The following is a 14,276-nucleotide window of genomic DNA, read 5'->3' as shown; positions in this document are numbered from 1 at the left end:
AATGTTCTTTCTCTCTACTCATTTTGTTTTTTTCACTTAATTCCCTTTAGAGATGACATCAAATATTACCTGAGCTCTTTTTCCCTGCTGGACTTCCCTTTCCTATGGGTGTCTCAAAGAGGCATGGTTTTTGTTTCAGCCCTTTCCTACTATGCTTTGCATAACTCAAATAAATGTTCTTCAGCCTCTTTTTTCTTTGTCCTGTCTGTGTTCCGGGGACTCTGCTGTTATTATTAATTGTATCAGAAACAAGGTCATAATTAAACCTTTTTAAACCTGGAAGGAGGATAAGAGAAAGAGGAATGTATTGAAACAAAAGGACCCTTCAGGCTTTAGCCATCTGTGTCATTCCTTACTTGCTGACTTTCCCCTGTTAAATAATGAGCTGAATTTTCCTTCATCTTTTTCTTAGGTCAAATGCCTCTTGCAAAACCTGCTCTCCTTCTCCATAATGCCCCCTGCTAGATCCAATTAATTTTGCATTTTTGCCATTCGTCCCAGTATCTTCATACTGTCACAGGACAGTGATTTTCCAGACTGTGAGTTTGGCAGAACATCAGAAAGGGAGATTTAACAAAATAGCTGAAGCCACCACCTCATCATAGTTTGTGTGGTCGAAGACTGCTACAGGGTCTATCTAACCCAAAGTGTGGAATGTGGGAATGACATACAGAGATGCAACGAAAGTACATTCCTAGCCTAAACTGAAATGTTAACATAGGTGGCTCCAGCATTAAAGCCTGGGGTTCTGCAGGGAGCTTAGGGGCTGTCAAAGACATGAATGGAATGATACAACAGAGAAACCTTCCTGGATAATAGGATTTAATTGTTCAGCCCACAAGAGTGAGCAGCAACTGAGTCACATGCAGCAGAACCAAGAAGCAAGCAGGACAGAAAGGCTCGAAAGCAGGTCTGGAAACAACATTCATTTGTCCACCACTGCTGCTGAAGTGTACTTTGTCATGCTATCTTTTGTGAAGTACTTCTGCCTTTTGCAATACTGACAGCTGCTAAATACTGCCCTCTTCCCAGATAGCTAGTGTCAGGCTGGAATTTAGACTTATTGCTTACCTTCCCCCTAAGAGCTTTTTCATAGCTTCCCACTTAAGCTGCAAAGATCAACTTGCAAGCCCCACAACAAAATGCTGAGAGGGTTCCCATTTCTTTAGTTTGCTTTGATGAGGCTGCTCAGAGAAATAGGGAGACATCTGGCATGTGAAATCTCTGACAAAAATCTAGACAAGTTTAATTTCTGGCCTCACTGAGAGAGTCTATGACTTAACATTAATTTTTTTTTTCTTTCTACACTTATTCTGATAGTAAGGTGATGCTTACTTTTTTTATAGCATATCTGAGGTCCACACTGAAATTTTGTCTTGTGCAAAGATGGTGAAAACTTACTCAACAATTGTGTGTCTTTACAGTACTCTTAATAACAAAAGACACATTGAATCTTATTTTTCCCTTGCATGAAACTGCATCACAAGACCTATTCAGAATTTGAGAGACTACCCAATGTAGCATCCCCTGAATCCAAGCTGGAAAATGTCATGTCTTTATCAAAGATGTGCTGATGAGTTCAGAGTGGCAGAGTTCAGTGCCATAAGAATTAATTATTAACCATGCTGTTATAGACTGTTCTGAAACTGTCCTTGGTGTGATATCACCTGCTTAAAAATGATGTCTCAACCTAATTAAGTGTGTGAATTTAGATGAGAAAGGTAACTACAGGTTGTGCACTTTACTTAATAAACTGTTGAACTTGTAAGACCACATCTGTAATTATGTACTTGTTTTCTTGTTATCCATAACTATATGTTGAGTAGAAATACTTTAAAATTCTTAGAAGACTTTAAAATTCTGCTAAATTTTTCTCTTTCCCATTACCTAATACATTCTGTAATGCTTCCCAGAACAACTTCTATGGGTCCAGCAAACATTAAAAAAATATTTAGTTAAAAAAACAAACAAACCATTATGAAACAATAAAAATTCTTTCATTTTCTTCCATTCTTCATTTTGATTCAAATTCAGGTGTTTAGGCAGCATATCAAGGTAAAAACTCACTAAAATGTAGTGCTTGTATATAGGAGGAAATTAACATCTATAGCCATAATCAAGTAATTAAACAGATTTAGTTGGGTCTGTGTAATTCCCTATTTTTTCTGTAGAGTAATTATACTGGAATAAAGCCACTTTAATTCTGGAATAGACTGTCTACATGGGGAACTATATTGAAACAGCTGTAGTAAAATAATTATTTGACTACAGCTATGCTGTTCACTCCTCCCTGAAAGCAAGGCACCAACATAAAAATCTTGCCTCTCTCGCAGAAGCTCAGCAATGCTGGCTCAGTCCTCTTCCACAAACAAAGACTTTGCCAGCAGAATGAGCACACAACTCAGAGAACAGCTTTTACCTCTCAGTTCCTCACTGAGAGGTGATGCAGTGATGCACTTGCAGTTTTTTAGCACTTAAACAGTTCTGAGATGCATTGGGATGTGGAATCGAGACTGTGGATAGAAAATACGCCCTTTTCTGCAATTAACTATATATTTTGTGAAAGTGCAGTCCATCACAGAGGCAACCCCAGCTAAAAAGAGCAGAAGATGGGCTGCGGCAGCACTCCCCCCCTCTGCCTGTGGACACCTTGTGCCTTGCAAGCATTGCCTCTCACCTCCACTCCTCTGGCACAGCCTGAGGGCAGAGCCTTTCTCTGCCTTGACCTTCCAAAGCTTGGAAGCCCCACAGGCTCGCTCTCATCTCAGCTTACAGCAGTGCCGATGCAGAAAAGAGGCTATTTCTCTCTACTTTGCACTGCTGTCACTTACAAAGTGAACTGAAGAGAGAATAGAGCTGTAACATTCTGCTTATTGAACTGTATTTTTTTTCACTACCATTGATTTAAAGATTTTAGTATTCTAGACTTAAAGCCCAGGCTTTGGCTGGTCGATTACATCCTATGTGAATCCAATACCAAATTTTTGCAGACTAAGGCGTTCTTCCTTCAGCCACACAGCTACTCAGTTAGAGGTATTTCACCTCGAAGGCCCTCTAAACTTTGGCTACCCAAGCTCTCAATGGGACATAAAAGTTCTTCCAAAAGCTCTTGCAAAAGGGATTAGAAGGATGCAGATAAGAAAGCTGTGTCCCAGCCTACCTCGGTCTGTGTCGTAGAGGAAAACGAAGCGGTTCCACTCGTAGTGATCCAGCAAGCTCAGGAGGGCTCCCCGCAGGGACGGCCGCAGCTGCAGCACGAACTGGCTCTCGCCCTCCGTGGGGAAACTCGGCGTGATCAGCGAGATGTGCAAGGCGCTGCAGAATGAGGTCAAGGTATGTACTGATCTCTTATCATACAGTCCAAAAATGGCAAAAACTCCTCTAGAATACTGGGAGCAAACTGAAAGAGACAAACAAGCAAACAAAGAGGCTTTTAAGTAGTGACAAAAATCTGTAGACATGTGCTTACACATTCCAACATCCTCAAATTTCTGATTTGACGATTTGCAATTCTGCCTGTACATATACGTTCATTTTTCATGTGTTTTATTCTGGAAACCAATAAATAAATAGCTAAATAACATTTTGTGACTTTCTGACCCTATTCATAGAACACTAAAGTATCCATAGTGGTTTTACTCTAAAATAAAATGTAAAATAAATAACATATATTTTTGTATACCAGTTAAAAAAATCAACGTATACTGTTTTAGCCATAGCTCTGCATAGTATCAGGCATTGAGCATTTCCATTACCTTGAACAGAAAAATGTTCACATTCTAAAATGTGAAAATTATCAAAAATGTTACTGACCTTGTAAGTGAAATTTGGACATTTTGAATTGTAACGATGTAGAACCTTTGCTCCCTTTTAAACAGGAAGCTCTTGTGGTACATTAAAACACTTCTAGAGACATTGAGTAAAACCTACTTCATGAATAATCTCCTTGACTTTAAGAGGGCAGTTTAAGTAAAATGTAGTAAGTCAATGCGATCTGACTTTTGCCCCAACCCTTTTATTTCTACTCTGTGCTAACAGGAAACCAGAAAACAAATGACCTGAACATATATTCTCAGTTTTGATTTGCTCTTGGACTCACTGAACACATAAGGAGAGACTTCTATTGATTTCATCGTACTAGGTATGGACTTCACTGATCTCTGCACAGAAAAGCAAGCATATGGGTATTGAGCATCTACTGCATTCTAATCAATTCATAAAGAGTCTAATAAAAAACATCCTATTTTTTTGAAGCACAAACCTAGTTAATAGAAATTGTGCGATCATTAATAGCGTTACCTCTCCCAGAGACACAGAAAATGGAGAAAGGAACAGTCAGTTAGGAGATCATCATATTTTCTATGCTTTCCTCTCACAATTTCCCATGCTGTCCTGTTCCAGATGCTCTCTTCTCAGAGTCCATTCTTACATGTTGCCTAAACATGGGAAAACTTAAGGCACCCTCCCACTAGCTGGGAGTTCACAGTCATTCTGCACATGCAGCACACTCACGGAACAATGTACACCCTTACCAAATTTAAAGCACTCCAGCTTTAACATTTTCATATTACATTTATTGCACAAAGAGCTGAAAATAGGAATTGTGCATTATTCTCCCGAGACTTGGGTGATTTACCCAGTTCTGATGCCAGAACTGGAGTAAGTGACTTGAGGGCAGTTTTGTGATTTTATGTTCTCCTCCACTGTTATGGCTCCCATCCTAATGATTTTTAAAGTCAGATTTTATATCAATAGAGCTTTTTCAAAAGCTTTCTTCCTTCAGTTCACCTTCAATATACACATCTCCTACAAACCCTCTTTGTATTTTCTTTGCTGGACCACCCAAAACAGATTCCACAGACCCCTCAAATGATTGGCTTGTCATTAATCATCACGCTAATCATCACAGGGAACACTGCTCTCTGCTTTCCCAGCTCCATCTCATCTGGCTTGAACACAGATGACTGACATGTTGAGAACTTCAGTTAAAGGTTATCCTGCTTTTTTTTTTTTACATTATTTCCCCATCTCAACCATACAATATCTTTTCTGACATATCCTAAGATGACACTGTGCTTTTCTAAAATCTGAACCTCAGTGATGGCTGATGATCATGTTGGGATCAAAAGTCTGCCCCTTCTTCCTTCTGGGCCATTTGCAAATGATGAGTTTCTGCTTATAGCAGAGTGTTTTCATCAGGCACTGTTATTTGTTTTCTATCATGCCCCACATAGTTCTGAACTCCTTTAAAATTATTTACTTCTCTGCTTACAGTATTAGTCTGCTCCTTGATGCACTTTTCAGCCTCTCCAGCAAATTCCATATTGGTACCCTGACTTTTCATCTCTGTGTAAAATTAGAGAGTTAAGATCCTTCTCCTGTAATTGTGCTTCTCCAGCCTGGTATCTCCCCTTGAACCAAAATTTGTTGCCAACTTCTCCACAGTTTCATGCTTGCCTTTTGACTCTGTTTGTCTCCATTTCCAGAAATCACTTCTCTTAAGACCATGTCTATTTTATTACATTCTCTTGGCAACTGGAAGATAGGGATCAATCCTATACTGTCTACCTTAGAAACTTCTGGTTGCATTTTATGCCATTTTCAATCTATATCTATATTTTAAAGCTTTCTTTCCATCAAAATCTGTTCTATAACTTCACTGATCATACATATTACAGCTCTAGTAAGAGGCACTTGTTATTGCATCTGCCCTTCAGTAAACCAGTTCTTGAAGAACCAGGGAATAAAGATTTGACTTCTCTGTTCCCATTAGTCATCACACCTCTTTCAAGATCAACATTCTCCTTGAGTGAAAATCAATGTGAAATATCTATTAGTTTTAAATCTCCAACTAGATTTTCCTGCTTTTCTGTTACATCACCAATATCGAACAACTTAGCTTATTTTTCTATTTCCTGTATTTTTATTAAAATATGTAAACAAACTTCTAAAACATTTTGTTTTAATGTTCTTTAAAAGTTTCATTTTTCAACAGAAGCTCTAACTGAAGCTTTCATTTCTGCAGCAAATGCCCTTTACATCACTTATTTTAAACACAGTCTTTCTTAATTATAATACTTTCCAAACACTTGTTTCTTGTATCTTGCTTCTATAATCATTCATTGAGTCCCATCCTGTATGTTACTTTCCTCTGCAAAGGGATTTCTTCATATTTTACAAGGATTTCTGTGAAAATAGGGCAGGCCTTCTCTATTTTTAAACACAGTTCAATTAACTCTGACAACTGAAATAATTGAACACAACCCTCATGTAAGAGATAGTTACTTTATGTATTTCTTGTTTAGACGAAATTCTTCCTAAGGCTCACTGCTGTTGTACATCTTTGCAGTTTTACGGGGCACAGAGTACTTTTTGTAACTCATGGTCCTTACAGTAGGAATCCACATGATGAAAAATTCAAGAAATCAATGACAAGCTGTGAAATGGTACACTTAGTGGAGTTAAAGCTCAAATTCATTCTCAGGATGGAGAAAAAAGTCAAACTTGAAATTTCATTAAATAACATAATACGACCCTGAAGTACTTAGAGTATCAGAATAATAATTCTTCATGTTCAAAGCAAACTATCTTTGCCCCAGTCTAAATCCAAATACGATAAAATATTATCTGAATACCATTAAAGTCCCGAAATAGCCAATCCAAGAAAACTCGTGCTATTATACTTGAGATCAAGACTGGAAAATCACTGAAGAGTGTCCTTCTTTGCTCCTTGATAAGAAAAAATGCTAAGATGAGGGTTATGAGACTTTTTTCTTACTCAGTACAAAACCCACAGAGAGGAAAAATGCCTGTGACACTATGGAGATGAAGCTTAAACATATGCAGACATGCTGCAACACTCCTGAATCAATTTTACAGTAATCATCAGCGACCACAAAATCAGCAAAGCCACGAGGATTTGCATTCCAACTCACTACCATTCTCAGAAAATGCCTCCCGGCAAACATGACTACCTGAATTTGCCAATTCTTTTTCCAGTTCTCTTACACTTCTGAAGGCATTTTACTTATTAAAAATTAACTAAATTATGCCTGGTAAAACACTTGCATACTAGCATTCTAAGAAAATTTTGTTCACGACTTTTTGCCTCATAAATACAAAGCAGTGACAAATACACTTTTATGAGCATATTTTGAAAAATATTGAACAATACTTTGTCTTTAAACCAGATACCTCTTCATAGTTGACAATTTATTGTCTGTATTACACATACTACTTTCTCCTGCAGATTTTGCGATGCCATTGGTCTCACCAAAGAAGAGATGAATGTGGAGGTCAGACTCATAGAATCACAGCCTGATTTGGGTTGAAAGTGACATTACAGATCATCTAGTTCCAATATTCCCTGTCATGGGCACCTGCCACTAGATCAGGTTGCTCAGGGCCCTATTCTGCCCAGTCTTGAACATCTCCAGGGATGGGGAGCCCACAAACCCTCTGGGCAAACTTTTCCAGTGCCTCACCACTGTCACAGAGAAGAATTTCCTCCTAATATCTAATCTAAACCAACCTTCTTGAAGTTTAATGCCATTCCCCCTTGTCCTGTCACTACATGCTCTTGTAAACAGACTCTCTCCATCTACCTTGTAGGCTCCCTTCAGGTACTGGAAGGCTGCAGTTATGCCTGAAACCTGGTTCTTTCAGTCTGTGTTCCCAGGAATGGTGAAACAGCCCTGGGAAAAAGGGTCCCACCTCTGGACTGGCTCCAACTGGCTCCTTGTTGTGCTGGGGACCCCAGGCCTGGATGTAGAATTCCAGGTGGGCTCTGAGCAGAGCAGAGGGGCAGAATCCCCTCCCTGGCCCAGCTTTCCACACTGCTTTAGATGCAGGCCAGGATACCAATGGTTTTCTGAGCTGTGAGCACTCATTCCTGAGACAGGCTGAGCTTCTCATCCACCAACACCTCCAAGGCTTTCCCCCAGGGCCACTCTTGATCCTTTCTCTACCCAGCCTGTTCCCCTTGGAATAGACTCCAGAAAAAACATTGCATGGTACCTAAATTGCCAAGGTAGCATTATTGCAGTAGTTGTAATATGAATTAGATGTGTTCTGTTCTAGCTGTTTGTATACTACATGATAGTATAATCACTTTAAAAGAATAGGTGACCCTCAGGACCTTCAGTTAAGAAATGACATCATAAAGCCAAAATGGCAAAAACTGCATATACTGAGGGGTTTACTGAGACACACGGAAAAGTCACGTGGTCTTCTTTCTCTGTAAGGGAAATACTTTCCAAAGTTCCTGCTACAGCTCTAAAGACAAGTTCCTCACTTAAAACACAAATCTTACCTTGAAAAACAAAAATAAAAAAATTCCAACAACTTCTTATTCCCAAGTTATGCCCAAATAGTTTAAATCCTCTAAACAATATGTTTACAGAGAGAAAGTAGGGTACAGCTGGTCTGCCAACAATGTTAGTTTTGCTCAGCAGCAAACAGGCACCAGGTGTAGGAACCTGGAAGACCTGCAGCCTAACACTAAAGTAATATGAACCTTCATCAGTCATGACTCACTGGCCCTGAGTGTTCCAGGACACAGCTTCTGGAATGAGCATTATAAAAGCCTTCCCCTACATTTTCAACTCTTGTGTGGGAAGCCCTGGCACGGTTAGCTATTACAGATATGTTGACAGACACACTGATCTGTCATAAAAACACAAACTTTTGTGGGACCACAAAAATTGAAAGACTCCAGACTAGTTTACATTGTGGAAATTTTCAGATACGAGGACAGTCTTTCATTGCTGTCTCTTCCCTTTCTCCCATGCTCTGGACATCCAGATGGGGCTTAGGGACTGTGATTGGTCAATGACAACTTGTGTCTGACTCTCCCTCCTCCTCAAGCTGCTCACCTAACCCAGGTGTCCTGGATCCAGATCTCCTGGATCTCCCCAGGAGATACTGTCCTTTGCAAACTTCTTCAGCATGGGCCCTTGCCATGGGCTGCAGATCTTCAAGAACTGCTACATTGTCAGCACACTCCAAGTAGTCCTTCAGGAAAAGACTGCCTCAACATGGGTCCCCCACAGGCCACAATTCCTGTTAGAAAACTCGCTCCAGCATGGGCTCCTCTCTCCATTGGAGCACAGCTCCTGCCAGGAGCCAGCTCCAGTGTGGACTCTCCATGGGCTGCAGCTTCATTCAGGGCACTTCCACCTGCTGGCATGGGATCCTCCACAGGCTGCAGGTGGATCTCTGCATCCCCATGGATCTCCATGGGCTGCAGGGGCGCAGCTGCCTCCCCATGGGCTGTGTGCCATGGGCTGTGGGGGAATCTCTGGCACCTGGAGCACCTCCTGCTCCTCCTTCTGCACTGACCTGGGGGTCTGCAGGCTGTTCCCCTCACATATTCTCACTCCTCTCTCTCACTGCTCCTAAGCAGTGGCTTTCATCCTTTACTGAATGTGTTATCCCAGAGGTACCACAGCATCACTGACAAGCTCAGCTGGCTGAAAACTCTGTCTGACACAGGAGTGGCCCCCGGCATCTTCTCAGAGAAGCTGTCCCTCTATTCCCCTCCCCCCAGCCAAAGAAGGGCAGGCACTGATCTCTTCTCTGTGGTGCCCAGTGACAGGACCTGACAGAACAGCCTAATTTGGGTCAGGAGAGGTCTAGGCTGGATATTAGCAAAAGGTTCTTCACCTAAAGGGTGGCTTGGGTCTGGAACAGGCTCCCCAGGGAAGTGGTAATAGCAGCAAGCCTAAGGAGAGTTCAAGGAGCACTTGGAAAATGCTCTCAGGCACATGGTGTGACTCTTGAGGATGGTCCTGTGCAGAGCCAGGAGTTGGACTTGATTATCTTTCAGGGTCACTTCCAACATAGCTTATTCTACTCTTCTTTGATCTGGTAAACTCCAGAGAGCAACACATTTAAAAAGCATATTTAGGGAGTCACATTTCCTTGTGCCACCATGAAAAATTTCATTTGAGGTGTCTGAAATGCCATCAGTGGCCCATGACTTCATGGGTCACAGTCACATACACTATTCAGCTGCTGTGCACCTGCCAGCACCGATGTAAAAAATACTGAGCAAATTTTTCTGACCTGAAGAACTCTTTCCAAGAGGAACAGCCTACTCATATGGAGATGCAACCTCTACATGTGAGATTAAGCATAGAAGGGAGAATCATTTAATCTAAGTATGAACCACCTCTGAAGATCTAATGATTTATAAACTTATATTCGTAAGAACTGTGACGTTGGAGATGAGATTAAGCACTATTTCTAAAATAACTTTGAGATTGGTGTTTCCTGTTAAAATGTCCAATGATCTTTCTGTTCATTTTGCACAGATCATCCCAATAGTCTCTTTCTCCTCTCTGCTCTCTGATGCACCTCCTGATCACTCCACTGACCTCCGCTTTCTGGAAGAGGACACAGGGTTAGTTAGAGCTCTGGAACTAAAAGACAAATGATCTAAATTCATCCCTCTGTAGTTTTAAACTACCTTGCACCCACACCCAGTACAGATTTGAAACACATATGGTCTTCCTCAGTTGGGTTTGAGACTGCTGATTTAATACTAATTTATGCTCTTGCATTAAGAATAATTCCCAACACTGAGACAAACTTAATGAGCGGAACTAAATCACTGATATAAGATGACAGACAGGATTATAAAAAAGAAAGCAGTGTTACATAAAGTGGGTAGATGAAAAATATTATAGATGTACTAGGACCAGTTTACTACTATCTTAAAAATTGTTTGGAGTAGAATAGTTTACCTCTAAATACAGTTAACAAGGAGTTAACAAAAGGGAAGCAAGGAGTTTTTAACAAATTATATAGCTAATACATCCAACAACATCCAGCAAAACCCTATTCGTGTTCTATTTATAGACCCTGCACCTTCTAAATCATCATCTAACTCTGTCTTTTGATCACAAACTCCTTCAAACAAATTAATTATCTTGCATTTAGGAGGCATATATCACATGTCACATAGCAACATATCTGAAGTGTTATAACCAGAAATAATATCACATCATTAACCAATAATTATTTAACCAAATAATAATAATATTTGGTTAAATAATATCACACTTTAACCAACCCAGCTTATTGCTCCAAAATTTAACACCGTGTTATTGGTTGAGGTGAACAAAAAGAGACTACATTATGATCTTTCCAGCTTTAAGAAAACCCCAAAAAACCAAAAGAAACCCCAATGAATCACAAATATTACTCTCTTGAGTATTTATTCCTCTCAAACATTTGTCCTCCTATAATAAGACATTGCATAATGAGAAGTCTGGCATGTTGGGTACTGAATCTCTGAAACTAAATTCATCCCCGGGAGCAAGTCACTTTGCATTCCCATGTCTCAGTTTTCAAGGTTTAAACTGTCTGTTCTATCGAGGACTATAAGCACTTGACAGGAAGGCCAGTCTCTTGTGAGATATTTGTAAAAAGTTTGGCACAATGGTCCAGCTGTCTCAATGTGGCTTCTGTGTGCTACCCCAATGTGTATGAATGTTATATCGTGTGGGTATAACCCGTCTCTTGCAGTTCCACAGTAAATTCTGAAACCCTAAAACTACGTAAGCGTGTGTCCCAAAGGTCATTGTGTTTGACTGTATGCGTAAGATGAAGCACTTACTAAAACGTGTGCAGGAGCTTTTAACTGGAGTTCAACACCAGATAAACCAAACACAGAAAATTCATGAGTGTTTTCTACTCACAGCAGTGGATTCCTTCTAGTACTCACTTCTAAGCAACTTACCAGCTCATTTAAAAATACTCTCCTAAGTACAATGAAAGCCTTGGTTTAATGTGGTAGATCAAATGGTACTTTGGGAAACGCAATTCTGTTTGTTCAGCTGCAGATGTGAGAACATATTGCAAAACAAGATACAAACTTACAACATTTTTAATTAATTGCCACATTTCCAGAAATCATTTTTGTGAATTGTCTCTAAAAGACTATTTCTGCTCAAAGACAATTCCTGAAACAATATCAGAAAACGATAGTGCATTGCTTGCCTATTGAATGGAAAAATGGAATTGAATGAGCTTAACTAACATGCATGGTATTTTCTTCTTTTAAAATAAATTTAAACTTTTTAATATAGTATTTTGTGTACAATGTCTTATATCACGTAAAGCTACAGAACTTTAACTTTAGAAGGTTATCCTGAGAGATGCCCAAAATAAAAGACCATTGAGACCAGGCAAGACTGGCTTGTAAGTCCAACTGCCCAACTCTTCTCCATGCTTCATATGGAGGCAAGATTTTCTCTCCACAAATTAATACACTGATTAAAGTTTCCTCCAAGCCAATTGCAGAAGCTGTGAAACAAGCATGTGTGTCTTTGTATGTATAGGGGCACATGGAGAGTGGGGGAGTCTGTCTCACCTGGTTCTTACCACCCAAAAGTCAAGGGTTTTAATTTCTGGGGCTTTTTTTTTTTGTGTCTCTCAAATAGAAAAAAAAAATAGATTCCAAAGACAGATGTTAAAATGGGCAATAAATTGTGTGTACCAATTTATCCACTAGAGGTATCTTTCTCTTTTTAACTACAAAATTAAATGACACAATATAGATAGATAGACAGATAGATAGATGGATAGATAGATAGACAGATAGACAGATAGATAGAGAGATTATAAACTCTTCACACAATCTCACTTTAGAAAAAATACCTCTTTATTTTTAATTCCCTTTCCATCCCTAAATTCAATGTGATTTGGAGCTGCCCTTCTCTGAAGCTCATCTCACATGACTGACACAGATCCCTTGCAGCCAGGGGCTCCAGGTATTTCTCACACAGAGATCATGCATCTCTATTTTCCTTAAAAGTGCTCACAACTCTCATTTCTTGATAAAGAACACAAAGTAGCTTGGCAATTTATAAATTTCTGAGAGGGAAAATGCTTTAATCTTTAAATACCTCCATCTGAAAACTTGGGCACCACTAAAGTATTTTCATTAATATATAATTCCACATAATTTAAATCCAATGGAATGTTTTTACAGAACAAGAAAAAAATTTCCATTGGGTTTATTTACAAAATTCGCTTTTCCTCTGTGCCTTGGCTAATTTATTTAATAGAAAGCCCCTCATGAATTTCACATGTGCTGAACACTAACAAATCTTCTCTCATTTTTAAAAGCCCTTTACAGCTCTACAGTAAATCATCCAGTCTTTGTGCCTTTGTCCTCCTGTCCTGTGCACTCCATGGATGTGGTATTTATAGCTGCCTGGCAATGCACATACACGTGCATATCCCTAACTCTGCCAAAACTTTCTTTTTGAAAGCTCCCCCATAGAGAATCCACATGCAGCATTTACCTTTCATCGTCACATGAATGAGAATCCACATTGGTACAGAAGTTCTTTTTTGGCTGTTTTTAAAAGCTGATAAAAATACCAGTAACATGTGAGAGTTCCAAGCTTTTCAGAACTACAGAAGTTTTTTAGAAAGTTAAACGTGGTGGGAAGTTCCTGTGGCACTGGCAGGTTTTCTCAAGGACAAAGTCTATACAGCCATCTTTGAATTTTTTTCCTGCTTCAGGATAAAAGCTTAGAGAGGCATAACAGATTGCATGGAAATTAGATTGGACTACAGTAAAAAACTGGTTTATGGAATCAATCGTAAAATTCCCAGTTGCTTAACTGGGGTGAACATTTCACCTCTGATACTCCTGGTGGTTAGAGATCTTCTTGCAAAATCCTATCACCTTTTCAGTTTGCCAGCTGAGGGAAAACTCATCCTCATTAAATGAATATCTAGAGAAATCATGTTTGATAACTTATCTAGATTGCCTGTGTGATTAAACATTTTTTGCTTCTCTGATTAAACATTTTCTCTCTTTCTTGGATTGATTTATTTTCTTCAAGACATATTACTTCTTTCAGTTCAAATTTGGACTTCATCCAAACATTTCTTTGTAGGAAAAACAAATTACCTTGCAGCTTGTTTTTCCCCCAAAATCTAATACTTTATAAAACCTTGCCCCATATTCTATTTTAATGAAATAGAGCAAAGAAAAATAAAAGTTTTGTTTTAAGAAGTAATCTTCTGATGGCCCACTTCTCTGTAATGCTAGCCTCTTTTTTAAATTATTATTATTTATCTTGAAAAAGGAAAAAATAGGCATATTTAAAAAGAAATTTTTCTTTCCAGAAGAAAAAGAGCTGAATAAAAAAAGAATCAGTTTCATCAGTTTTAAATAAGAGGGTAGCTTATGCAGTTAATGACATAAAACCAGCTTTTTATTCATAGCTATGTAATCACAGGTTTTTCTTACACAT

General features: G+C 39.2%; 1 protein-coding gene across 6 annotated transcripts in view; it reads right to left on the bottom strand.

The window, feature by feature from the left end:
• GRIA4 (glutamate ionotropic receptor AMPA type subunit 4) overlaps positions 1–14,276 on the bottom strand; it is a 214,983-nt gene that overhangs the window by 140,439 nt on the left and 60,268 nt on the right. For all 6 annotated transcript variants that reach the window (XM_054272071.1, XM_054272066.1, XM_054272070.1 and 3 more), the window contains exon 3: positions 3,161–3,400. In XM_054272071.1, coding sequence (XP_054128046.1) covers positions 3,161–3,400 — 240 coding nt within the window. The remainder of the gene's footprint in view (positions 1–3,160; positions 3,401–14,276) is intronic.

Source organism: Melozone crissalis, unplaced genomic scaffold, assembly GCF_028551555.1.
Source record: "Melozone crissalis strain CALT ecotype California unplaced genomic scaffold, PUWL_Pcris_2 ptg000013l_1, whole genome shotgun sequence".
Classification (NCBI taxonomy): Eukaryota; Metazoa; Chordata; class Aves; order Passeriformes; family Passerellidae; genus Melozone; species Melozone crissalis.
Note: the sequence above shows the minus strand (reverse complement) of the source record. Positions and strands in the feature narration are given on the sequence as shown.